The sequence below is a fragment of the Aphelocoma coerulescens genome, chromosome 3 (genome assembly GCF_041296385.1).
Source record: "Aphelocoma coerulescens isolate FSJ_1873_10779 chromosome 3, UR_Acoe_1.0, whole genome shotgun sequence".
Classification (NCBI taxonomy): Eukaryota; Metazoa; Chordata; class Aves; order Passeriformes; family Corvidae; genus Aphelocoma; species Aphelocoma coerulescens.
In genome coordinates, this window is record NC_091016.1 from 100,573,348 (window position 1) to 100,598,949 (window position 25,602).

Below are 25,602 nucleotides of genomic sequence, written 5' to 3' on the forward strand. Positions count from 1 at the left end.
CCTAGATCTGTCATCTAGCCCTAGATGTAGCCCTAGATTAGTCATCTGTCATGGTCAAAAATGGAGCTGAGTTACATTTAGTGATAATTCAGACAAAATTAAAACTAATCACATTCAAAATAAAGTTAATTAATCAGATGCTATTATAACAAGACAATACATGTGCTATTCCTGGTAACAGTTGAATAAGAAATAGCAGTCCATTATCCTGTGCTCACCAGAACCAGGTTGTTACAAAGGTTTAACAAAGACAACTCACTGGCAGTAAATAGAAGCTTAAATCGAGCAAAAAACTCAACTATAAAGAGAAGTCCAGGGCTCATAGCCACAAAGTGGGATCCAGAATGGTGTTCAAGGACCATGACTCCCAGTACACGGCAAGGGGACAATTAGGCACTTTGGGTCCTGTCTAGAGACAATGAATAGGAAACACAGCTGATGAGATGGGTCATAGCTTCTCTCTTGAGACACAGGCACTTCAGCCCCAAGCAAGTGACTTTCTCCACTGGGCATTCAGACCAAAAAATTCTTTCTAAAGTTATTGTATTCAAAGCGGCAAAACTCATTCATTTCTTTCAGAAACATATTGGGGGAGAAATTAAAAACAGTTTCAGCAACAGCATTTTGGAGACAAAGCAGATAGTAATTTTAGTTCTGAAAGGGATTGTCATCTTGATCTCCTCCTACCCTACAAGTGCTCCACCATCAAACTACAGGCAGATTATCTGTGACTGCTGCTTGACAAATAACTGCAGCAGGTACTTGGTACCTGGCAGCCTGCTGTACAAAACTGCCGCATTTGTGCTCTTTATCAGGTCTCTAAAATGTTTCTGAGTGGATTTTTTTTTATTTCTTCCAGATGAGTTGAGATCAGAAGGGTGGGCTTCAAAGATTGCCACTGTTGATACAGCATTTATACCAGTGTCATGTGCAGCTAAAAAAGTAGGAAATGTGCAGCTCAGGAGAGATCTGGCAATCTACATAAATAAGAGAGCACAGTTTTACCTTTTTTTTTACCCCTTTTTTCAGCTTGTGAAAGGTTTCAAATAAGCTAATAAATATAAAAATATTTTGTATGCTTAACTACAAAATTCCATAATTTATAGTGGTTTTTTTAATATATATTTTATTATCGCATATGTACAACAGGCTGGCGTTCAGGAATAGCCTTGAAAAGCATAAGCAAGAGTAGTTCATCTGTGACTTTTATAATGGGCCATAAATGTTTCAGAAGAATGATCTGGCGAGGGACTTCTTGACTCATATTTTGTTCTGCAGGCTCTGAAAACAAAGAATGTGCATTTATGTAACAATAAACTATACAGCTTTTGGTTTGAACTTTGGCTTAATTGAAATCAGTGGCAAAATTCCCCTCTTTTTATGATGAACACTGTGGTATAAAATAATCCCCTTCATTGTTATTAATGCATTGCTCTTTCTTCCATCTTCTGTATTCTTTAAATTTGAATTTTCTTTATATGCTGATATTCCTGTAACTGCAAACCTAAAGAGAAAGCCTCTGTTCCCATATATCCTTGACTTGCCTTTTGCATTTTTCTATGATTCCTCTTTGATCTGCCTTGGAATTTAATAATGCAATTTGACTCAATATCCCTCCCACTATATATAGCTCCTGCTACATCATGCTCTGTTACCTATCATCTGACAGGGTAATTCTTGAAATCTGGCCATTTAATTTGGTCCAAGAAAATGTATCATTTAAGAAAAGGCCATGTTCATTTAACTAAGTGAATGCACATTTCTGTTTTCTTACCAAGCATTGGTGTATGGGCAGTTTCTCATACGGAGGGAGGGCGAGAGGGGGGAGAGGGAAAGGATGGCAGGGATGGTGGATGTTGTTTAAAGACTCCTATGAGCAAAAATGGCATTTGGCAAGAATATTAACTACAATAGCAGCATTCATGATTTGGTTTCTAAATACGTTATAATGCTGAATATTCTCATTTCCTTTTTGCATTACCGCTGCCTGCTATGGGGCTAGGAACATAGTGTCACAGAATTTCTGAATTCAGATTTCACCTTCCCCTGCCATGGGACAGGAAATGAAACCTCCCAAAGCCTGGGATCTCTGCATGAATGGAGGGCATTGTAGACACATATCATATTTCACTCTTCCCTGCTGACACCCACAATGTCAGTTCTTTCCATCACTGGGACATGCTGGACTGTTTTTAAAGACAATCACAATGTCCACCTTTTAACTAAGTCAAAACGTTTTATTTTCTGTTTTTTCAATTTCCTAGAACCAGTGATTAATATCCCTATCAAATTACCTGATCTTTAGGAGGGTCAACAGGACTATTCCTAGGATGAGAGCTATGCAGGAGGAGTAAGCAATAATGTAGACAGTTTCACCTATAAATAAAAACAAAAACCAGAAATTAATCATTTACTTTTTTTGGTAATAAGAATCAGATTTGAGATCTGTGTTGGAAAGCATACATATGTAAGCTAAATTAGCCATCAATTTTGACAAAATTAATTAAAAAGAGGAAAAAGACCTAGATGTATGTCAGTGGTAGGAATAACTCTTCCTTTGCTATTTGATACTAAGTAATTTTCTTTTAGTAAATACCAGCTCCAATAGTGCTTCATATGTATAGTAGTACCTTTCACTCTCCTTCAGGGGAACAGCTTGTTACTATGATTTTTGTTTTGGAGTATTCTCCCTATTGATTTTAAAATGTTAATTTTATTCTGTGTATCAGAGCAGACTTGGCTCTTACTTATCTACTAGACTTATTTTCCAGTTTCACATCTTACAGTAATTACAGTGTGGAGCAATACTTCACCTAGAATCAAATTAATGTAAAATGGAATCTAACACTGTTTTTCTGGGCCCCATTCCCATGGAGTTTCCTCTTTCTGTTAGGCTTCTCACCAAAAAGTCACTTAGGTGGCTTATGTGCTAAAAATTCCAACTGTTGAAAAACTGGGAGCTATTTCAAATTTTCTTTTCCAAATGAGGAGCAACTTTTTTTTCCTAAATCTATTGCTTTTGATCACATATTCTGGAGGAAATGTTTCAGTTGAGAGTGTAATGTAAGCCCAGGACATGGGATGGAGAGGTGTGGAAGTTAGATGACAAGAAGGCACAAATGCAGAGCCACAAACATAAAACACAAGACCTTCCTATGACTTTCCTGTTGCACTGATTCTGTCATCTTCATACAATCAAATAAGTTTTGTTTATATAGGAATTCAAATGCAGAGGGCCTTAGCTGCTCCCGAGCTTCTCTATCGTACGTAACCAATGGAGCATTCACTAAGGAAGAGATGGATTCCTGGACTCATCACTGAACCACTTATCTGGGTTGTGAGAAGGCTATTTCTGGTCTCTGAGTAAGTTATCACTTATAGTATGTTCCATGTGTTGTGTATATGCACACACAAACCCTAAATGAAGCATTTCTGTGTACACTGCATATATGCAGCAGGTGTAGCGTGTCATGTAATACAAGCACAGGTGGTATGGATGCTGGAGCAGCCCCGGGCAGAGAGAGTGAGTATGTACTCCACAGCAAGGAAAAAAATGAGCTGAGCAGGGGGTTGGACCTGCCTGGCTTTCCTTGTAGGATGGTCCTCACTTTTTCTCAAAAAACTATCCCAAGTTCAAGTTTTCCAATATAAGGAAATGAAAGCAATGATCAAACCACCACAGTTTGCACAAATGGAATGAACATTCCATTTAATCCAGTAACCTACTGAAAGATACTTAATATGGTGAATTTTTGAAGAAAGAGGGGTGAGGCCTATCTTAGAGAGGGACTGCTAATAACATGTATTAAAAACTACATCAGCAGTTGGCCTAGCTCTCAAGTTACATTTCTTTAAGATGATGGGTTTTAGCAAAAGAGTGATTTGTAGGCATTTTTTTCAGTTTCTGAATCTTGTACATGCAGCTACCTTTGAAAACTTTTTACAAGTGTAGGAGCAGTTGTAGGGTTAAGTTTCTTTTTTGAAGTGGAAAGTGACTTTCACACATATTTTAGGCAAAAGGAAACTTTTAAATTACGTCACCACAAAAAATATTGTATCTAACAAATTCTATACTATAATTACAGTCATGGATGTTTAAAAATGGGCTAATAAACTTTCAGCAGAACATGATGATCTTTTTCTTATAAAATTTCTGAAAGGTGCTTCATTTCAATCAAACAAAACACTTTGAAATGATGAAGTGAAATAATTTTTTTCTGTTTTTTTGACAAAATCTGAAAAAAATGCCACGTTTTTGATGAACTGCTGGTAAAAGAGATGTTGATTCAGTTCTATTGGGAACAAAGAGGGATTTCAGTGATGGGATCATGCTAGAAACCACGTATTGTCTTACACCTGCTGAGAAGTGAGGAAATTTGTCAGGCTAGGACAGGGCAAAGTTTTGTGGCTGAAAAGCTGATTATGCATTTTATATATTTTTTTGTGGTTTAACCACTTGAACAAGTAAGGAGTGCAGAGACCAAACGGACACAAGCGAGAGCCGGCATTTCCGCAGGGCTGTGAGGTGCTGGCAGGGCTGCTCTGTGCCCCAGAGGTGGCCAGCGGCTATGAGAGACTTCTGGGCCTTCCCACCCCAGGGCAGGTCTGGAGCAGGGCCACCAGGGCTGCAGGAAGCCTGCCTTGCCCTTTGCAGGAGGAGCTGCAGGCCGCAGGGACCCGCCGAGAGGGGCTGCAGGCGCTGCCGGGGGCGGTCCGCAGACACACAGACACCCCCGGCTGCGAGGCTTGCGGAGGGCAATGGGAGCTCAGCTGGAGCTGACAGCTGCAACAATTAGTGGGATTACACTCTATTGGAGATACCTGCTTGCGTACACCTCGCGCAGATTCAGCGAACGGATTAATCCCAGCTTGGGCCCAGAGGCTTCTTGGCTACCCCCAGCTTGTCACAGGCTTTCTTCTACATTTATAAACCTGTCAGACTGACAATGTTTGATACCTCACAAATTAAAGTCACTGAAGCTGAACTAATCTCAGTTCTGGTATACTTACAGATAAACCCTGCCAATTATTTGTTTATCTAAATATTCAGAACTGCAAAACTCCTCAGTAGGAATATATAAAACTACAATTTGACAGGAAATTTGAACAGTTTTGGGTCAAGCCCAATTTTATTGTATCTCACAAGAACAGGGTAAGTATTTCTAGCTTTCTCTTCCATAAAAAGCCCACAACTTAGCTCCAAAGTTCCACGCTGATGAAAGTAAATCCGTATCTTCCCACATGAATCATTTTTCAAATTAAAGTGCAGGAAGCAATCTTTTCAATTATGTGGTTGTGTAAAGTCATTGATATAATTTGCATAGCATAAAGTCAAAACCAGGCTGAAAATGCAAAATTAGGTACACATATTAGAAGTTTGGACAAATTTTATTTATCACTTTTTGATATTGTTTTCAGAATGAGATCAAATTCTGGCCCCATCTAAGCTTACAGGAAAAGTCTCATTAACTTTTATATGGTTCTGACTGCCCACATCACATCTTGGTAACAGCGTTGTATCAGCTCACAGATGACTCTGTGGGCCTGTTCCCTCCTGAGACTGTGAATGTGTTTAAATCCAGTCAAGATTTTTACATAATCCTGGTATCACATTTTTACACCAAAAGCTGGAATAATATTTCAACTTCCAGAGTTCTATTTATTTGCAAATATATTTGAATATATGTATATATGTTTAGATTTATTATTTATTGTGAAAGACTCCTTCTATTAAAGCAATCTTGTCCAATGGGATGACCTGCAATGCTGCTGAATAAAAAATAGAGAAATTAACTGTTTTTTTGAATAGTAAGCTATATTTTTAAAGTATAAAACTAAGAAAAAGCTGAAGACATACTGAGTTTCTTCTGAGCACGTTCATCCGTAGATGGCCATTCATTCCATCTAGTGAAAGAGTTCCGTGTATCTTTCAATGACAAACTAAGTAAAGGATTCTTCTGAGATTTTTATGTAGAGACATCAGCAGATTTTATCTCATGTTTTTCAAGAAGAAAATAGCCAAGAAGCAAATGTCTTCAAAAGTCTTCACACATGTGAAAAGCTATATTTGACAACTTAACTGTTTTGCCTCTGTGCCCTGAATTCTTCTTGGGATTTGATTTCATTAAAGAGAAATATTTTGTGAAGACAGTAACTCCCCTTGCAGCCTGAGTAATGCACATTTATTAGCATATGAATCTAGGACACTGGGTTAGATTTTTGGCAGTGGGATTTATGAAACAATTTGCAGTATGGTTTTTACCATCAGGCAGATATCCTGAATCAAATTCTTCCTCTTGACCTGGCTTTCTATGAGACTTTTATGGCTTAAGAGTTCCCATCTAATGTACATGACAGCTACAAGAGAAAGAATATTTTATTGTATGGTTTAGGCTGGTCAGCATTCTTTTTATTCTAAGGCCATCCAAAGTTCTGTTAAGACTTCAAGGAGAGGTTTTTGGAAAGTATTCAGACTTCAGTGTGAACAGAATTAATTGGATGCAGGCTGCTTCTTGCAAATATTTATCTGAATCTCTGAGTGAAATTTATAATGCATTTTACCCACTGAAAGGATCTTCAGTTAGAACTGTCACAAGGGTGAAATATCTCACATTTTGCATTTTCTTACTTAGTGCAGTATTTCTAGTATTATGACTTGCATTATTTAACCACTAGAGTCTTGCTCCAACTACGGATTCAGGCTCCCTCTGTAACTGGCAAGGAGAAGTCAATACTTTCAGAAAGGCAGTCCAAAAAGATTGGACTACTCTTCCTTAGAGGGTCCCTGACTTTCTTCTCTGGCTACACAGAGCACTTGGATGCCATGCATGATTCTTAAGTAATTTTAATGCTAACGCTACAGCCAAATGCTTAATTATGCACATACAGCTCTCAGGAATCCCATTCTCTTAATCCATTTTTATACTTCCCAGGTTGCCCACTTCAGCAATAGTTGAAGGATGGAGAGGTTAGAAGTCACTTCATTTTCTACTGCATGCAGAGATTGAATTATTTTTTTCACAGTTGAAAGTGTTCTGTATGAACAGTTCTGGGAAATAATTTGTAGTAATGTCTGGAGAATTGTAATCTGCCCTGCACAAGGTAGAACAGGTCATTCTCATTAGAGGTGGTATCTGTGCATTAAGCTCTTTAGTGTTCTCACTCTGTAACTGGGCCCCTCAAAAGGAAATATAAAATAATATTATTTCAGCAATGAAAACATTTGTATATTAATTCAATATCCTTTAACTTTATGTTGCTTAATTTCTTAATTTTAATGCATGGAAATAAAAGCAGCTGCAGCTCTTCAGCCCATGGGATACTGTGTGCCCTTCTGTTGCATGAGAAGGTAGAGTCTGATGGAGTGTAACACAAGCCCCTTCTCAGACCACCACTTCCTGTGGCTTCTAATTTTGTTGTTGTAACTACTACAGAAAGCCAAGAGAGATAGAGGTAGGTGTGACATCAAAGCTAATAATTGTATTACACATTATGACTACTACTCTCTAATGACTGTACAGAGAGTCAGGCTCTGGCAGGCTAAATAACCTAATTTTCCCCAATTATAATACAGTGATTGTGAGACATCTATTTCAAAACCATTTATCAGAGTAATAGGTTCAGTCTGATTAACTTTATTTTGTGGCTATATCAGCTAAGCCAAACAGGTAGGGAGATATCCAGACTGAATGGAGGAGCAACAGGTCAAGCTCACCTGCCTGAAACCACCTGAGGGACCCAACCTTTGGTCTTTTCTATCCTACATGAGGGATATTTCAAGAGTAGTTCTGTGGAAATCATGGAGTGACTTGCCCAAACTCACCATTAATCGCAGAAGAATGGAGCTGTGCTCCGGAATTCTTTTCGCCTGGCATTTCTGTATTCACCCAGTGAAAACCTTTCTTCTGAATAGAAATTTGACCTGGATATTGGAAAGAAAATGTCTATTCAAAATATTACTTTAAAATAATTATATAAGTGAATATTTTTTGGTATTTTGCTAACAGCCACAGAATTTATAAAGGGAGGTATTTAAAAATACTGTTTACTGATACTTGATGAACAAATTGAATGAGTGCAAAAGAGTTCTTCCTTTTCCATCTCAGTTAAACCTCCCCTGTAGTTTTTCTTGTGGGTGACCAAGCATGCTTTGAAAATATTCTCTGCCACAAAACAGCTTAAATTCTCTTTTCACATAAACTGTTTTAAAAATAGGCCCACCAAAAGAATTGGGTCCACCAAACCAATACAGAAGTGGAGAGAAGGGTAGTAGTCTGAATAATTTCCACAAGGCAGAGTTTATTCTCCAACTGCATTGCTAGACCTCAACAACTTTTTTCACAAAGGCCTGTCCTCTTAGTGGGCATAATTTCATTAATAGATCTGAAAATACACATCTTCTGTTGAAATGAAAAATAGAAGGTTTACTTAAGTAGCATAGTTTACAGAGCAGGAGACTAAACCATACAAGGGTACATCTGGTCACACACATGAAATGGCAAGACATGAAATTTTTATTCTTTTGTAATGAAAACAATATAAGAAAGGCATATAATCTGCAGCCTGGAACAGTCCATTGTTATTGTCCAAATAACAATGGACTAAACCTACCTGTAATTTGTTTTTTTTTCTGTGAGACCCAAAAGTACAACCCAGAGTTAAAGTATTTTGGAAACTTAAATTTTTTCTTCTCCTCACTGATATTTTTGCTTATTCCTGTTGAGACACTGATCCTACAATGGCAATGATCCACACTGTCCTTCTGCTTCATACAGCAGCAGTCAGTCACAGTTCTTGCCTTTTACTGAGTCTGCAGCAAATGCAATCCTGTGAGCACAGCCTCAAGAGCAAACACTTGTAGCAAAGGCAGCACCATGCAAGAGTAGGAAGATGAGATGGTGTAAACACTGCTTGTGGGTCTGTCCACACCAGTTCTGGAGGCAAAGATCCCTTTTCCAAACTCTGGGCATTTGCCTATTCAGAAAGGTCATTGCCACTGTAAGAGTGAAAGTCAGCCAAAGATCACCACCAGGCCAGAGGGATAAGTCAGCAGACAGGGTTGGGTGGGCACTGCAACAGAGTAGTCACTCCACATCTCTGAACTGCCACGCAGAGAATGGCATTAAAAACGTGCCTTATAATAAAACCCATAATCATCACTATCATTAGTTTAGCTACATTACAACTGGCATCTAGACAAAAAAAAAAGCAGTATTAACAATAACCTGCAAGTGTTCTGTAGAGCAGGTACTGATCAACCAAAGGCTCTGGATCCCCAAATTCTTTTTGCTTAACTGCCAGGAAATTGTTGCACCACATAAGCAACATAAGCTTCTCTTCTTTAGTCCCAATTAGGTTAGGGAAGTTTCAATCACAAAAACCCTCAAACCACTTTATCCCGAGACTGCTTCAGGGAATGGCAAAAGCTCGTCAGCAATTATTTGATTATTCAGACATGAGGATCATCTTTTTCTTCTGTAGGTTAAGAAATAACTAACATGATGATGTGTTCACTCATTCGGACCGTTAAATTCAGCCATAAAGCAAACAAGTAAGTAATATTCATCAGCAAAATCACTGCTAGAAATCTCAACTCTAAGCATGTTCCATTATCCTTGGGCAGGGGAGTTATACGATTTTTAATATTTTCTCCGAGTCTGAATTTGAATAGTGATTAACTAAATTAAGAGCAGTGTTTCAGCAACTTGATTTTAATTTTTGGGTAGCCTTCGAGTGACACGAAGAAAAATTACACCCTTATCATTGGTACCATTTTGGTTGCTAGAACTAAAAGTGTAGCTACTTTATTCAATGAAATGCATGCACACAATCCATATGTTTTCAAAATACAGTCCATCAGATAAAACTATGAAAGAGCCATTTCTTTTCATTGAAATCTTTAGATATTGTTTGCTCTCCCAAGTTAGTTTAAGAATATATATAACTGTAGAGTATACATGTAGAAGATAACTGGCATAGGGCATGATGCACTAGTGACTAACATATCCTAAGACGATTTATATTGCAAAATAGTTGGTGTGATACATCAGAGATTTGAAGAGAAGAGAATACTTTGGTCTTTGATGTGGTTGATGGACCAGATGTCTGCATGCAGCTGGAGCACTGCAGAGGCTGCAGATAAACCTTTAGGTTCAGTTTTATGCTGCAGAAGACCAGGAACCTCCCTTTGATAGAGAACCACCCTGTGATGTGACCCATGACACAGTAAGTGGGGACAAACAGGAGGTTTGCTTTGAAGGCACATTGCAGATTCAGACTAAAACATTAATATTTGCTCCCATATTGCCATTAATTGCATTAACAATTCTCTTAACCAAAGGCTTGGCAAGGACATGTATGTTTAACAAAAATAAGTAGCTGATTGAGCACATGAAAGCCATTACTGGTTCTGAGAAAGTACCTACCTACCTGAATTATACCCAGTGCTTTTACTTAAGACAAAATCCTAAAGCCTTCATTCCTATTTAACATCCAACTTAAATAATTGAAGTTATTTTTTGTGGAATGAACTCTGTTGCTAAATATGTGTAAGGCTCACTAATATTTAGACTCCAAGAAGAAAAGAAAGAAAAACAAAATGCTACTTCATATTATTTGCAGAAACAATGTATAAAAGTATAACATTAGGCCAATGACAGGAAGACTTTGGACTTTTTAAATCTGCATATTGATATAGACTCCAGAAATTATTTCTTTATTTCAGAAAATTCAAGTAATGAGACATGTAGTCAATTTCATTGGTTTACTACTATAATAAATTTTTTCTCCAAAGCAGAGGAAGGAAACTGTATGTCCAGTTTTGTGGCGGTAGCACTACAACACAGTTTGTATTTTGATTTGGATATTAAAAACCCCACAACTGTAGATCTTGCTGCAACCAGTGGTAGCAAAGATGTAGTAAAGATTTGGTGTAAACTAGCATCTTAATTCTCTTTAAAACGAATTATTCTGTAAAGCTGTATGTGTTACTCACGTAAGTCACTGAAGCAGGATTTGCTGTGCAGCATGTGATGGAAGAGCTCGCACAAAGGCTGCTCCACGGGAGGCAGATTCTGGCAGGTGCACTCCATGTGCAGCACCGTGCCCCAGTTGCTGATGTAGGCTGCTTTGCAATCAGCGTTGGCAGAACAGGGCATGTCATCTTTGATTAAAGTTTCAAGACAAGCTTCATCCTCATAGCATGTTTTTGTCACATGTCTCCAACACTTTGACTGAAAAGTTATGTATTTTTTCCTGGTAGGGGAAAAAAAAAAAAGGAAAAAAAAAAGAAGCATGCAATGACACTTTAACAATTACAATTGTGATTTCATAAAAGGGGATTTAAGGAACACCACTAAAAGAGAGTGTAATTCCAAGGTACCACTTAAGCCTTAAAAATGGCAATATTCAGAGATGGCTGACATAAATTCTGCTCTGATTTTAAGAAAAAGCAACTGCACTTCTAATCAGCACCTGCGGAGATTTTCCCAGAGTCCAGTAAAAAACAGTGTGAATTCCAACAGTCTCAGATACTCAGAGAAGAAATGTGAATAGGAATCAGACCAGCCACCACAATGAAACCACACCAGGGGCCGTTCCAGTGGATCAGTTTTTCAGCAGTGTGAAGGAAGAATAAACATTCAACTTATTTTACATTAAATAATCAGCATCCAATGTCCAACCCCTCGGCCCTGCTGAATGCTAACAAAATACAAAATGTCCAAGGCTAATGAAAAAGTAGAAGTAATTCAGTTGAACTTAAATTGACAGCAGAGATAAATTACATGAAGAATTAACTTGTTTCCCAGTTCAATAATCTCAAATTATTTCCATTTATTTGCTGTTAGGATGGAATAAAATTGGCCTTCAATACACTGTATATGACAATCGAAAATATCCATTATAAATTAACTAAAAAATATGTGGATATTAATTAAAAGCAAATCTATCACATTAAATCTTAGGGGATGATAAAGGTAAAGTCTTGTATATTGTACAATATATAGGTTAATAGAACATTAAGGTATTGAAATATTCTTCCTTAATCATAGAAATAGGTTATTAATTTGCTGTTGATATTGTGTAGTAGCTATAAGCATGTCACATGGAAAAGCATGGACTGTTGCAATACTGGCCAGAAAATTTCTGCAAATATTTTCATTACCAAGCAAAGGTTTCAAAGCAGATGCCACCTCTGTTCTAATGGAATTATTTTTATTCACCTCCTGATTTATGGATGTGACTAGCCATAATTCACAGACTAATTTTGGTAATTATATGCACTTATTGTCAGTGCCAGGAAACATTGATGTTCCCAGAATGATGGGGAATTCAGCACTTTTCAATTATGAAATTACATGCCTATACATGTATGGACATACATTTGTAGCCCAGTTCTTTGTTCATTCTCACTGACATCAATCTGAATAATCTGCACAAAACCAAAATCATCTCCTGGCCTCGTGGTTTGTTGACTGAAGGTTAATTTGAGCACAGCTTTGAGGTAAAATTCAGATCCAATTCACAAGCTGACTACACTGAAAACCAAAGTGGGCCAACTGACCATCCATAAAAGGTGGCAATTAAGTTGAGCTACAAACATGGGTAATCCTGTTGCATGTTTTACAAATATAAAACAAAACTTTGAGAAGGCATTATCCTTTCTGAGTTTGGTGGTCTGTGCATGTTTCAGGCCTGCTTTTTGAAAGCTTTTTGCAAGTATCCTTGAGACGAAGAGAAAAAGACTGAAGTTTTTTGAACAGGCCAAGTTGGTTGCATGGCTGTTGGGTACAAAGGGTCAGACTCTGCCCTCGAAAGGTAATTACGTTAACCAAACTTTGTCTGGTCTGCTGCACAACTTGGGCAAAATGCTAGAGGGCAAAGGTGCAGACAGGCAGGTGTTATCTGAAGAAAGTGGTTATGAAAATATGCAATAACAGAGTTTGTCCAGCATAAATGGTGTTAAGTGTCATAATACAGGCGTAAGAAAAGCCCACATTAGATTCAAGACCCTTCTGAAAATTAATCATTTCAGTTTACTCGTGGAATTACATCTGGAATTACCACAGCTGATGCAAACATCTGTGAAGATGTCAAACACAGCAGACACAGTGCAGAAAATAATTTTGTTATAGATGAGATATAGAGTATATATAAAAATGGTTTGACCAAATCATTATTCAAAAGCACTTTACTGGACAAAATACTTCTACTCACCTGCACAATTCATTCTCTTCACACATGTGGATTACGTTCAGACATGATGGGTGTGGAACTGCAGTAACTGCACAGGGCTTGCCATGGAGAAGTTCCTTGGCTCTGTGGCAGGATTCATCATGCTGGATACAGTCACAAAATATCATCATTTGGGCAACTTCAAAAGGCATGTTTCGATAGAAGAACCTTATGGCTGCTTGACATCCTTCCATGTCGCACTTCTTATTTACTAAGCAAACTTTAAGGTACAGGGACAACTGTTTGTTACACACTTCATCTTCAACACACTCCCTGTTCACATCCAAACAGCTTCTGTTTGTTGTGTGCACTAAAAAGAATAACAGTTTTTAAAATCGCAAGAAAATTTTTCTCAAGTGATGACTGGTAGGCATGCTGTCTACAACATTCCCAGTAAATCAAGCTTGACTCCCAAAACTCTGATCCAGCTCTTCCAGCATTGCTTCTTTTAAGCCTACTGAGTAACCTTCACACTTCTGTCTTGAACCTGCTTGGCCCTCATAAGCAACCCTCCCGAAACTGCTGAAATCTCCTTATGCTAGGCTATGTAATAAGTAATGAAGAAGAGAATATAAATGGCATTTTTGTGCTTTTAACATCAGTTTAAATATTTTTAGACTGTGAAATAAACCTTCCAAAAATATCTAGAAAATTCTGACCCTAAAATGGTTACGGGATAAGATTTGCCTCTGTAAATTTAACAGGATCATGACTGTTACCTGATTTACATTTACATTACCTGACTGTTACCTGTTAAATCTTTGGATTCTTCTCTACGCAGTACTTTAACTGAAAATATGTTGGATCTATTAACTCTCTGATCATTCATTTGAATGAAAAGTATTCGTTTTTATCTGGAGGTACATTGTACACTGTCCAAAAATGGAGCTAAAATTATTTTTTAGGATTCATAAGTAAATTCAGACTTACCTTGTTTGGAGAGAGCAGATAAGCCCCACTGTAATTTTGTTTCCGTACTAATATTGTCTAGAAGAAAAAGATACAGATACAGACATAAGTGATAAATAATGTCTTAGCTTTTCACTTTAAAGGATTGGCTGTCTTGTTGGCATAGTGACTGTAGTAAAAATAAACAAGAATAAAACAAATTAGCTTGACCAAATAGAACCCATTAACAATTTCTAAATCCACTATTACATATATTCATAAGTTTTGGGGCCAAAACACAGTTTCTCAAAGGCTGCTGCTAACATTTTTACATAATTATAGATCCTATGAACTCAAGAAGAGTTTTTTAGAGCTTCTCAGTGCATTATAAAGTCAGATTTCTTGTGAATAAATAAAAGCCAGAGGCCTTAATGTGTTTATCAATGGACCAGTTTTCAACTAACTGCTTGTCATGACCTAAAGTCAAGGCAAGCAGACAATTCTTGCTATTAGAAAATTATTTTTATTGGTCTTATACTGTTTCTAGTTATAGTGAAAAACTAAAACCGACAGACTTGGATCAGGTTGTATCAAATTAACGTATCGAAGAACAATAGTACTTGCACTACTCAGGCTATCATTTTCTGTCAGACGGTGAATTTATTTATAAATAAACCTCCTAAAATGATCGTTTTTTCAATGTTGAATTACAAGTGGGCAAGAAAAGCTTTTTCACAGACTGTGGACAGTACTGTTAAGTATGAAAGCATTCAGACTGCTGGAATAGCACTAACCTGTGTCAGTGACTGGATTTTTCTCACCATCAACATCAGCATTATAGTCATCATCGCTGTAGTCATTTTCACTTGCTGCTGAGGCTTGGCTCTCCTGAGAGTATTGTAAACAAGGGTTGTCAAATATTCCCTTCCATATTTTAATGCATCTCATCTGAAGCGGCTCTGAGCATGAGCACTTTCCCAAAACTGTTTTCCTCAGCTGTCTCCAGGCTAACAAACACTTTCCAGGCATGGGGAACCTGCACTTGGCCGCAGCTGCCTGGCACGCCCGCTGGAAGCTCCTGTACACGGCAGAGCACTGAGGCTCCTCTCGGCAGCGCTGCTTGGCAAGGCTGCAGTCGGTCTCCAGTTCTTCAGAGCGCCTTTGGTCTTTGGGGTTTCTGCGTTGCCGAATGCTCAGTTCAGTGTCTGACCTTGGGAAAGATTCCAAATAGTCTGCAGAAATAGGTACAAACAGAGTTATAAATCAAATGGATGATGGATCATCATCACAGCACAAAAACTCAGGAAAAGGGTACTTGTCTTAATGCATTACAATGAATGAAACAGCCCTAGTTTAATTCTGAGCTGTGTGTAAACACGTAATAGTTTCACAGTCTTACAGACTAACAAATCTTCCTCACACTTACTGTCTGCTATTGGCTGTATAGTACAGTCCACTCTAACAGTTCAGCTGCAAAACTAGTAAAAAATCCTCACTAAAATTACTGCATAAAGAGTTTAACTTCACATAATTTTAACCACCTACGGCTTGGACATATCATGGATTATCATCTTAAGCAAATGTATAATTTTTAAAGAGAGAATGACAATTCCAGAAGACGGTTGATAGATTACATAAAATAGTAATTTAAGTTAGACAGGGAGAATTACACCTGAAAGTGTCTACCAACACCATATGTTATCCTTTGCAGGTAAACTCAACATTAGTGTAAGTCCATCCAAACTTCTTTCTATAGTGAAGAGAAATGTAATCTCAGTTGGCAAAAAAATATAAAATTATGTAATTTTGCTAGAAGCAAAAGCAATTGTTCCAATGATATCAACATCAGGTTTTAGATACCCATCCTTCTTGTTTGGAGCAAGGAGTTTGGAGCAGGCCAGGACGTTATTACTTCCTCTGCAATACGGCCATATATTCTAGTACTGTATGATGAATGCTGTTTGATGCCAGCAGAGATGGATCAGTGCCAGGAATCAGCTTTGAAACTCACTTTGCACACTCTCATTCACTGGCTAATTTTACCTCTCTTTGCTTTACAAATCATTATGCCAGGAGACTTCGGACCAGAAACTGCAATTTCTGCATGGTACCAAGTAATTCTCAGTTACAAAGATAGGCTTTCTGCAGGGATAAGAGTTCTCAGAAAAATAAAAAATAGATTGAGGGGAGCTGGGCCCATTGATTACAACAGAATTTTTAAAAGATGCATTGTATGTACTATGTACAGCTTTATGAAGGTGGTAACTATTTCCCACATACAGTAATCTCTCCTAGATGTAGTGAAGGCCCTCCTGCAACTGCGTGACACAACTGCACCACTGTGTACCCCATTCGCTCCCACTCCCATTTACAAGGTACTGGATACGTTTCTCTATACATGCAGCCTAGATCCAGTGGCTCTCAAACCTCCATGGGCAATGAGTAGGCCTCAACACACACTGTGTATTCACTCTTGCTTTTCAGTGGATTCAACAAGAGCTTTAGAAACCATCTGACTTTCTCACGTGCATTTTACTGCTTTTGTTTGTGGCATTTCTTTCATTTGCATGCTGGAATGTGAAAATCATAGAAAAGACAAAACTAATTTTTTTGGGGCATTTATTAGACTTGAGAAAATGCAAAGAAACTTGAATCCACTTAAAATGGTGGTTACAGAATTACTGGGTTTGGTCTTCATAATTAAAACTTTACGTTAATTACCTTTCCTAATGCCGCACTGTTTCTCAAGCAAAGTTGTGATGCTACAGATATCGTCCATAGTGCAGACACAGTTTTTGAATTCTGGGTATTCGTCAGCCAGGACCTGGATTATTCTATTACATCCAACAGTGTCTTCTGCCTTGCATCTATTACCTAGAACTCATCATTAAAATTGTAATTTCATTAATGTTTATGAATGCTTAAGGGATATGGTTACATAAAACAATTCAATTGAAGCACAAACATAATATACTTTGCCAAGAGAAGATAGTTTGTCACATTTTACAAATTTTAAATAATATTCAAAGTAATATAAAATCGTGGATAAATATTGCCTTCTTTTATTTGATCTGATCCATTGCCAGAATATCTGCTCTCATTTACAAAGTACATAAAACCTTAAACTCACGTCTTTTATTTTAGGCAGGTAAGGCACTGAGACCAAACTAAAAAGGTGCCCAGGGGTGGAAGGGACACAACCTGAACTGAGAGACTTATCTTGGTCCTGTGTAGTAGAAATGAAGTGCCTGGCACAGGGACAGGAACACACAGTGCAGGCTAAGGCATTGCCCTGGAATGGAGTGAGAGAGAAGACACAGAGGGCAGACCCAGCCCTGTGATAATGGTGATGATAACCCCACACTGACGAGATGCCAGCACTGGGTCAGATTCTGTCACTCATGTGAGGATCGTGTGAGCCTACAAATGCCACTTGGATATTCCCTTGAACTGCTACCCTACAGAACAACTTCACTGCCTAAGTTTGAGAACAACAAATTTAAAGTAGCCCAAGAATAGTCTGATTTTTTAGGGTTTTTATAATAAAAATGAGGGAGAAGTTAAAAAAAAAAAATAAATGTGCAGAAACCTTAGTTTGCTGGCCCAGTTTCAAGTCTGTTTGCATGTGCACTCGGACTCAGTGACAAACACACACTGGATGTCAGGTCATATTTTCCTTGTATGTGCAGTGAAAATAAAGAACATGTACTAGTTTGTGGTACAAAGGTACATCAATCAATCACCTACTTTATGACCTAGAAGTTTTTCAAAAATATTATTATGATGATGATAGTGGCATTGAGCGCATCCTCAGCAAATCTGCTTATGACCCCAAGCTGTGCCGTGCAGCTGGCATGTTGGAGGGAAGGATGCCACCACAGGGACTTTGACAGGCTTGAGAAGTGGACCAGTGCAAACCTTGCAATGTTCAATGAAGCAAAGTGCAAGGTCCTGCACCTGGGTCATGGCAATCCCAGACACATCTGCTAGCTGGGTAGAGAAGGGACAGAGAGCAGCCCTGCAGATTAGATTTGGGTGTGAAGGTTGATGAAAAACCCATCATGAACTGACAGTGAGTGCTCACAACCCTCAAAATCAAGTGTGTCCTGGGCTGCCTCAAAAGCAGTGTGGCCAGCAGGTTGAAGGAGGTGATTCTACACCTCTACTCTGCTCTCATGAGACCCCACCTACAGTGCTGCATCCAGTTCTGGTGGCCCCAGCATAAGAAGGACATGGAACTGTTCGAGCAAGTCCAGACTGAGAAAACTGGGACTGTTCAGCCTGGAGAAGGTTGTGTGGAGACCTCACAGCAACCTTCCAGCATCGGAAGGGACCTACAGAGAAGCCAGACAGGGACTCTCTATCAGGAACTGTAGTAACAGAACAAGGAGTAGTGGGTAAAAATTGAAAGAGGGGAAATTTAGGCTGGGTATTAGGAAGAAATTTAAGGTGGTGAGGCACTGGCACAGGTTGCCCAGGGAGGCTGTGAATGCCCCATCCCTGGCAATGTTCTATGCCAGGCTGGATAAGGCCTGGAGCTACCTGGTCTAGTGGGAGGTATCCCTGCCCATGGCAGGGGCATTGGGACTAGATGATCTTTAAGGTCCCTTCCAACCCTTAACAGTCTATGATTCTATGATTCATTATTGCTTAAGAAAGTTACACATTACTTAAGAATGTTACCTGAGAAGCAGTTCAATATAAGTTTTATTTTGTGAAAGCCATGATCTACCTTGTCAAAACAGGTATGTAGGTCCCCAAACCAGCACAATTCCTCTCCTTACCTCATAGATATTAAATGTCTCACAATATGTACGAGAAGCAGTATGTGGCTCACAAGATCCAGGCAGGTCACAGGGCAGCATGAGGACTGCTTTTAGTCTACTGAGCACACAGGCTGATGTCTCTGCCCTGTGAATGGTGCTGTCTGGCTTCCTGCCTTGCTGCTTCCCCACTGGTGTGGAGCAGCAGAGACGGTGCGCTCCAGTAAAACTGCAAAGTGAGAAGAAGTCATGTGTCCCCAGCCATGGGCAAACTTTGATGAGATCAGAGTTTTAAAATCACTTATATGTGGTTGATACAAATAGCAGTGGAAGGCAATCGAGGCAAAGCTCTGCAAGAGGATACAGTCCATTTTGCTTGTCCCTGAAGGAATGAGAATCAGCTATTCCAGACTTCACATCCCTGTCCTGACCCCCCTTTTTCAAACAGTCTCTGCATTATCCTTTCTCCAGTTGCTGTTGCTGACTAAGGAGGGTTTGAGGAGTATATCAAAAACACTACTGGAGAGGAATGTCACGGGCCAGCAAGAGCTGCACTTCCCAGCTTCTGCTCCCACTCCACTTCTTGTGTCAGCAAGGAAGGAGGTGATGGTGGCTGGGATTGCCCATATCACTCCAACCCCATCTTCGACTTTCCTTCTGTTTTTTCAGAAGAAGAGCATGACCTCCAACCATTAGCCCTCAGAGTTCTAGTACTCAAGGAGCTCAGGAGATCTGCTGAAGGTCACAGACATAGGATACTCCCTGACCATAAAAACAGGTCAGAAAGAATGTGGTGACATGGACCATGAAGATGAGTGTGTGGATATTCTATTCCATATTTTATCAACTAAGTAAGGGATAATAAAAGAATTTCAGGAGAATATATTCCAGTGGTAGAAAAAGAACAACAAAAATCAGGAGGAGTTTCTGTAAAAAACAGCTTATTCACAAAATTATGACTGTCTTCTTCAAGGTCCAGAGTACACTTCAAGGGTGGAAGTGAGTAGAAGACTAAAACCCCATACCCCAGCCTCACTTAACTCACCTGTCTTCATGACACTGACAAGTCATGGCCAGGGGTCAGGGACTGTGTTCAGTGGCCCCCCAGGGATGTTCTGGAGCACACTGTGCTGAGTCAGCACCTGACAGGTGGGGCTGGGGGGCAGGTTGTGGGGCTATGGACATGCAAAGGGCATAGACAGAATCAGGAAGCACATCAGATTTATGGGACTCCCTTGCATGGCTTCTTGAAAACTGTGTAGAAATAGCCTATTATCAGTAGTGGTCTGTTTGTACATGGTATTGATTCAGCTGTGATGAACAGCAGAAAATATTTTATTACTGGTTTTCAATTACTGTTGCTTTACCAGAGATTAGTTCTAGGTAATATATTTTATCTTATACATATGCTTCCAAGGCATTTACAAAAAAAATGCTCTCTTGACCTGATGTTTGGCAGCCATTATTTATAATTTGATTTATTTATAGGTACATAATTCATGTACACGAGACCACAGATAGAAGCATGACAGAGTAGAAGCTTACATTTCCAGAGTGATAATCTCTTTTTTTGCTTAGTCAGCTGTTCAGTTGTCTCAGTGGGAACTGAATTTGAAGACTGCAGAGGAAAATCTGGGGTCTTCCTTGTCTAGCACTGGTGAGACCACAGTCTGGATAGATCTCTAGACATCCTCCCAACCTCAGTGATTCTATTATTCTAAGAAAAGTAAACTCATCCAAATCTAATTCAAAATGTGATTCCTTAAAATTTAAGTGATATGAGTTGATTTTTTTTCCTTTTGAACACAGCTGCTTCCCATTCAGAAAAATTAAGAAAATGTACTTATGGTTAAATCAGAGTTCATAAATTTTGTTTTTGTTTTTTCACTGAAAAACAGAAGGAAAACAAACAAACAAAAACCAATCCCACAAACAAACCATAAAAGCCCATATCTTAAAATCTCCATTCTGCAGTGCTGAAACTCTTTTGATCTTTTCAAAGGGAAAAATCTTATTTCATCAAAATTTAATATTTCTATCTTTTCTGTCCTGACCTGGAAGATGATTCATAGACATTTTCACACCCTGTTTTTTCTTTCCACCATATTTTGGCCACAGAGGTGGATGGAAGAAGGCTATAGAAGAGGACTCAGAAGACTATGTCTGAGACTCTGGAAATGCTAGTAGTGGGGAGGCAGTGATGGAAAGTTTGACAGAAAATGAGTGACTTAGGCAGTAGTTTGGAGAGTGCTCACAGACCCACAATGAAGAGCAAAAGATGGAGGTCTTCAGAATGTACACATTTGAGGTTACAGTCTGAGGGACTGAGTTGTTGAACTCATATCCCAAAGAAGGAGTGTAATTATAATTTGTAGTTAGGTTTTGCATAAAGAATCTAACAAAACAAATATTTCCCCCATTGTCTATTGCCTCAGAGTAGCGTGTTTGTGCTCAAAGGACCTTTTCCATTCCTACAGCTCATCCACGATGTTTCTAGACCTGCACATGACAGACATTACTCCTACTAATTGATTCCTACTAAGGATGCTGCTGGTAGATTTTCTATCACTGTTTCTGTGGGCTGTCTGAGAGGTACCATCAGCTGTCTGACTGGATTTACATGCTGTGGGATCATCGTACCTAATAAGCACATTTAGTATAATTTGTCCTAGACCCGACACAATATCTGAGTGCTCTGCAATGCTGGAGAGTCCTTGCCAAGAGCTATTATCCTAAGGAAACATACAGATGCAAATCCAAACAAGTAATCACAAGAATAATTATTTTTGGAAGGTTTCTCTGGCCCAGTTACAAATATCATTAATATCAGTGAATAAGTACATAGGACAATAAGAGAGAGAAACGTCATATTATAGCACAATGTACATCCAAAGGGGGAACCACAGAAGTAATAATGCTGGCCCACTTCATTTGGCTGCAGGGTATCCAGATTGATAGGCTACAGCAAAAATATTGATCTTTGTGGCAAGTAGTCTTGGTGCTAATGTCCTCATGAATTATATGAGAGAAGCAAATTCAGCTTGTTCTGTTTTGGTTCTAGAGAGCTCATCTTTAGGTCACTTGAGCCAGAAAGTACTGCATATTCCAGTATTTTTTTTTCCAAACAGCAGCCATATCTTTTGAGATTGTTTCGCCTCACATTAAATATTTAACAGATCAACAGAACACGGGCTGAAGCCCAGTTGCTTTGGGGTCTGCTGCAACTGTTAAATTATCATGTATTTTTCACTTACTCCATCTGTTCTTAAAAGTATTCAGCCATTCTATGCAAAGTAGATAAGTATCTGGAAAAGGACACACTAAGAAAGACCCCTCAGAGAATTTTCTGCTCTAATTATTTTAAATATTGCCTTGTGACATGGGATATTTGGGACATCAAATGTATGCAACAGACAGACAGAGCCATTCATTCAGGTAGCCCGCACTGCAGGTGAATGTTTTAGCAATGGCTTATTGACCATGAAGCCAAGCAACTTTTGCTGCCTGGCTACCCCCACAGGTCAGACTGGGTCCTGACATCAAGACAGAGGAACATTCACTTTGTCAAATCTGCTGCAGCTGAGGCTCCGAACAGATTATGGCATCACAACACAACTTGTTCTGTTCAAATAATGTCATTATAAGAAGAAGGGAGATTTCCACAGAGATGTAGATACCTCTGATTCACCACTACACACTGCCCCATGACAGGTAAACGCAATCAGAAAATAGTCCCTGGCCCTTATCATTTGCTAGTGATGATGTAGTTGCAGATCACTTGATACTTATCAATCAACAAAGGTGTCAATACTAGCTTGGTCTAATGACACTACCAGACTATAGAGCCACTCTTCTTCTCCCTTCCATATTCACAGTGCCTGGAAAGTGGATTCTCATCATTTAACAGCAAAGTCTTGGAGGGATTTAAAGAAAGAGGCGGTGAATGACACCCAAGATTTGTTCAAGAAGACAAGATGTCTTCAGGGAAAGGAATATTTTCATTTGAATAACCACAGAGATTAAGATAAAACTTATAATACCTGGTCTTTCCCTACTTAAAACATTGATTATTTGGAAGGGAAGCACCAACTACTGGGAGTGCAATAAACAGACTAATTTTCTGCTTTCATTTACATGAGAATCTGTTTAACAATTCAAGGGAGCTTAGTCATGTCATAATGTGCACTTTATCATACCACCACCCCCTACAAGTGAATCACTGTGATGTGTTGGTACTATTCACTGAATAAATACAGACTATAGAACGGCTTAGGTTGGAAGGAACCTTAAAGATCATGTAGATGCAACCCCTCTGCCATGGGCGTGGACACCTTCCACCAGACCAGGATGCTCAGAGCCTCATCCAACCTGCCCTTAAGCACTGCCAGGGAGGGGGCAGATCAACTCCTCCAGGTTGTGTAAAACAAGGTTGGAACTTCTTTTCCAGCCAAATGCTGGCTTTATTTAACAGGATCCCACAAGAAGCTGATTTCTGCTGAATTTAGACTTCTTGAGTTGGTTCAGGCACTGACTTTGTTCATAGTGCAGAAATTTCATTTATCACTTTCTTGAAGAGACAGTATGACTGTTACTAAAAGTGGCATTGGCCATTGTAAAGGATTTCAGAAGCTGTCTTTTGCCACAGTTTTTCTCTTTTAAATCTCACCACCTTCATTAAGTTACCACAGCATATATGTAATGAACTATGATTATGCAACCATACAAATTCAAAGCAATTCAAAATAAAGCCGTGTACACCATACAGAATCACCTGAAATATTGCAGGCATCTTCAACCACATTCCAGACACTCTCACATCCGTTTGCAGCATTTATACATTGCTCCCTCAAGTGCAGACAGTCAGTGGTCTGGACAGTAGATATACATGTGAAGTAAATGAACAACACTGTAAAAACAGAATATAATGACTATTTAATGCAGTAGATACTGTACTGACCTTTTTCCTTTACACATAGATTGTAAAAATACAATTTAATATAGTTTTTCTAGAGATTCAAATTTTCTATCAAATTAATTTTTAGCAGAACAAAGCTTTTCCTCAGTTTTGCAACTGGAAAATTAAATTTAAATGTTCAAAGTTTCAGTGTGGCATATTTTGCATTGGTTTTACCTCAGTATTATAACATCAACCACAGCTATATATGACATCAATGCATAGATATATAGAAATTGCTGCAGTTCTGAGATTCATAATAAATTACAGAAAGGAAGACAGGATAAAATTCAGAGAAAACAGCATTTTATTCATATGAAATCTCACCAAGGTAGGCTATACAGTAATTCCTATGAAGAGACTGTGTGAAAGAGATTTGACAAGTACACAACTGTTAGATACTAAATGTGATTTTATATTATAAATACAGTACTTTTCACCCTCTCTATTTTTACTTCACAGATGCATCATTTCTTGAAAGCAACCCCCACATTTATGTCTTTATCTGTCTTCCTGAGTATATTGAGCCTGTTAATTACATAAAAAAATTCTGGAGGTTTCAAGGTAAACAATTTTAAAGCAGCACTGCCTGTGACTTATCAGTAGAAAATTAAATTGCCTTGCTAAGAAAAGATAAATCAGCTGAGGTTTAGCTCTTTCATTAACATTCCCATGGTAAGACAACCTCTAATTTGTAATCATGTGTCTTTATTTTCTATAAAATTAAGTTTCAGTCACTGATTTCAGGCCTTATCAAACTACCTGATGAACACCTGATATGAGTGTTTTCTTTAGTTGGTGAAGGACACAGCATCTCCCAGACAAAATATCTTTTTTTTCCCCCCTCATGTTCAGGTAAGAGTTCATATGGAATTTGAGTAGTTTCCAGCATTGTTTAGTCCCTTAAACATCATGTGCAAGAGCCAGGAAATATTGCTTCAGGATCTGGCCAGACCCTATCCAAGGAAATTAAATTTTTCCAATTATACATTTTAGAATAAAAAATTATATATCAAACATCCCTCTTGATAATCTTAAAAGAGCCCCTACTGATGAGAGGTGATGCCATCCCTTCTGGAAATTATTTACCTGTGATATAATAGTGCTGCTGTAGGGAACACTTTTTGAATACATGTTGATAAATATGAAGCAATATTTAACACTTTTTAATTGACAGGTGCAACAGCATCTAGTGTGCCCATGAGACAAAGAAGAGGCCACACGTGCTTATTATAGCTGGTGCTAATCCTTCCTCAGTTGTGCATATTCCCAGCAGTTCTCAGATCTGTGCAGGTGGTGATTTCAGTGAGTTCCAGCCTGAAACACTCTTAGGCTGTGTCTGTTCATCAGCCTCGAAGACATATTGATAGAAACAGCTCCTACCTCTTGACATTGAGGAATGTGCAGCTGGCGCTATCCATAAGGACAATTTTGGCTTATTATAACAACATTTTAGTTCTGGGACTGTCTCCAAAAGGTCTTCCTTATTGTGAAATTACTCTCTATTTATTCAGATGACAGAGAAAAAAGTTGTCAAATACCTTACAGGTGAAAATGACTGTATATATAAAACAATACAAAATTATAAACCCACAAACTTATTAAGAAAGGGTATTTTGCTGGATGACCATTTACCTATTTTGTAGATTCTAACACAACAGAAAATTTACACATCTGACTAGGATTCACAGCACAAAGACTCTGTGCTATCTTCCTCCTGTTCACACAGTTTTCAAGGAGCAGTGGCTGAGACAGTCAAAACAG

The 25,602-nt window shown here is 38.6% G+C and overlaps 1 protein-coding gene across 1 annotated transcript; it reads right to left on the reverse strand.

Moving 5' to 3' along the window:
- Nucleotides 1–1,193: 1,193 nt before the first annotated feature.
- Nucleotides 1,194–25,285, reverse strand: GFRAL (GDNF family receptor alpha like). The gene is made up of 10 exons (XM_069008622.1): nt 25,222–25,285; nt 23,656–23,790; nt 16,843–16,995; nt 14,916–15,353; nt 14,164–14,220; nt 13,216–13,543; nt 10,994–11,253; nt 7,823–7,921; nt 2,295–2,376; nt 1,194–1,281 (listed from the first exon to the last, which is right to left on the reverse strand). Exons 1-10 carry the CDS (start codon nt 25,229–25,231, stop codon nt 1,194–1,196), a joined length of 1,650 nt encoding a protein of 549 aa, XP_068864723.1. The 5' UTR covers nt 25,232–25,285.
- Between the last annotated feature and the right edge of the window lie 317 nt (nt 25,286–25,602).

Coding starts and splice junctions, on each gene's coding strand:
- GFRAL (XM_069008622.1), bottom strand. Junction 15,354..16,842: donor ACAGTGCGGCATTAGGAAAG/GTAATTAACGTA, acceptor CTATTTCTGCAG/ACTATTTGGAATCTTTCCCA. Junction 13,544..14,163: donor ATCTGCTCTCTCCAAACAAG/GTAAGTCTGAAT, acceptor TATTCTTTTTAG/TGCACACAACAAACAGAAGC.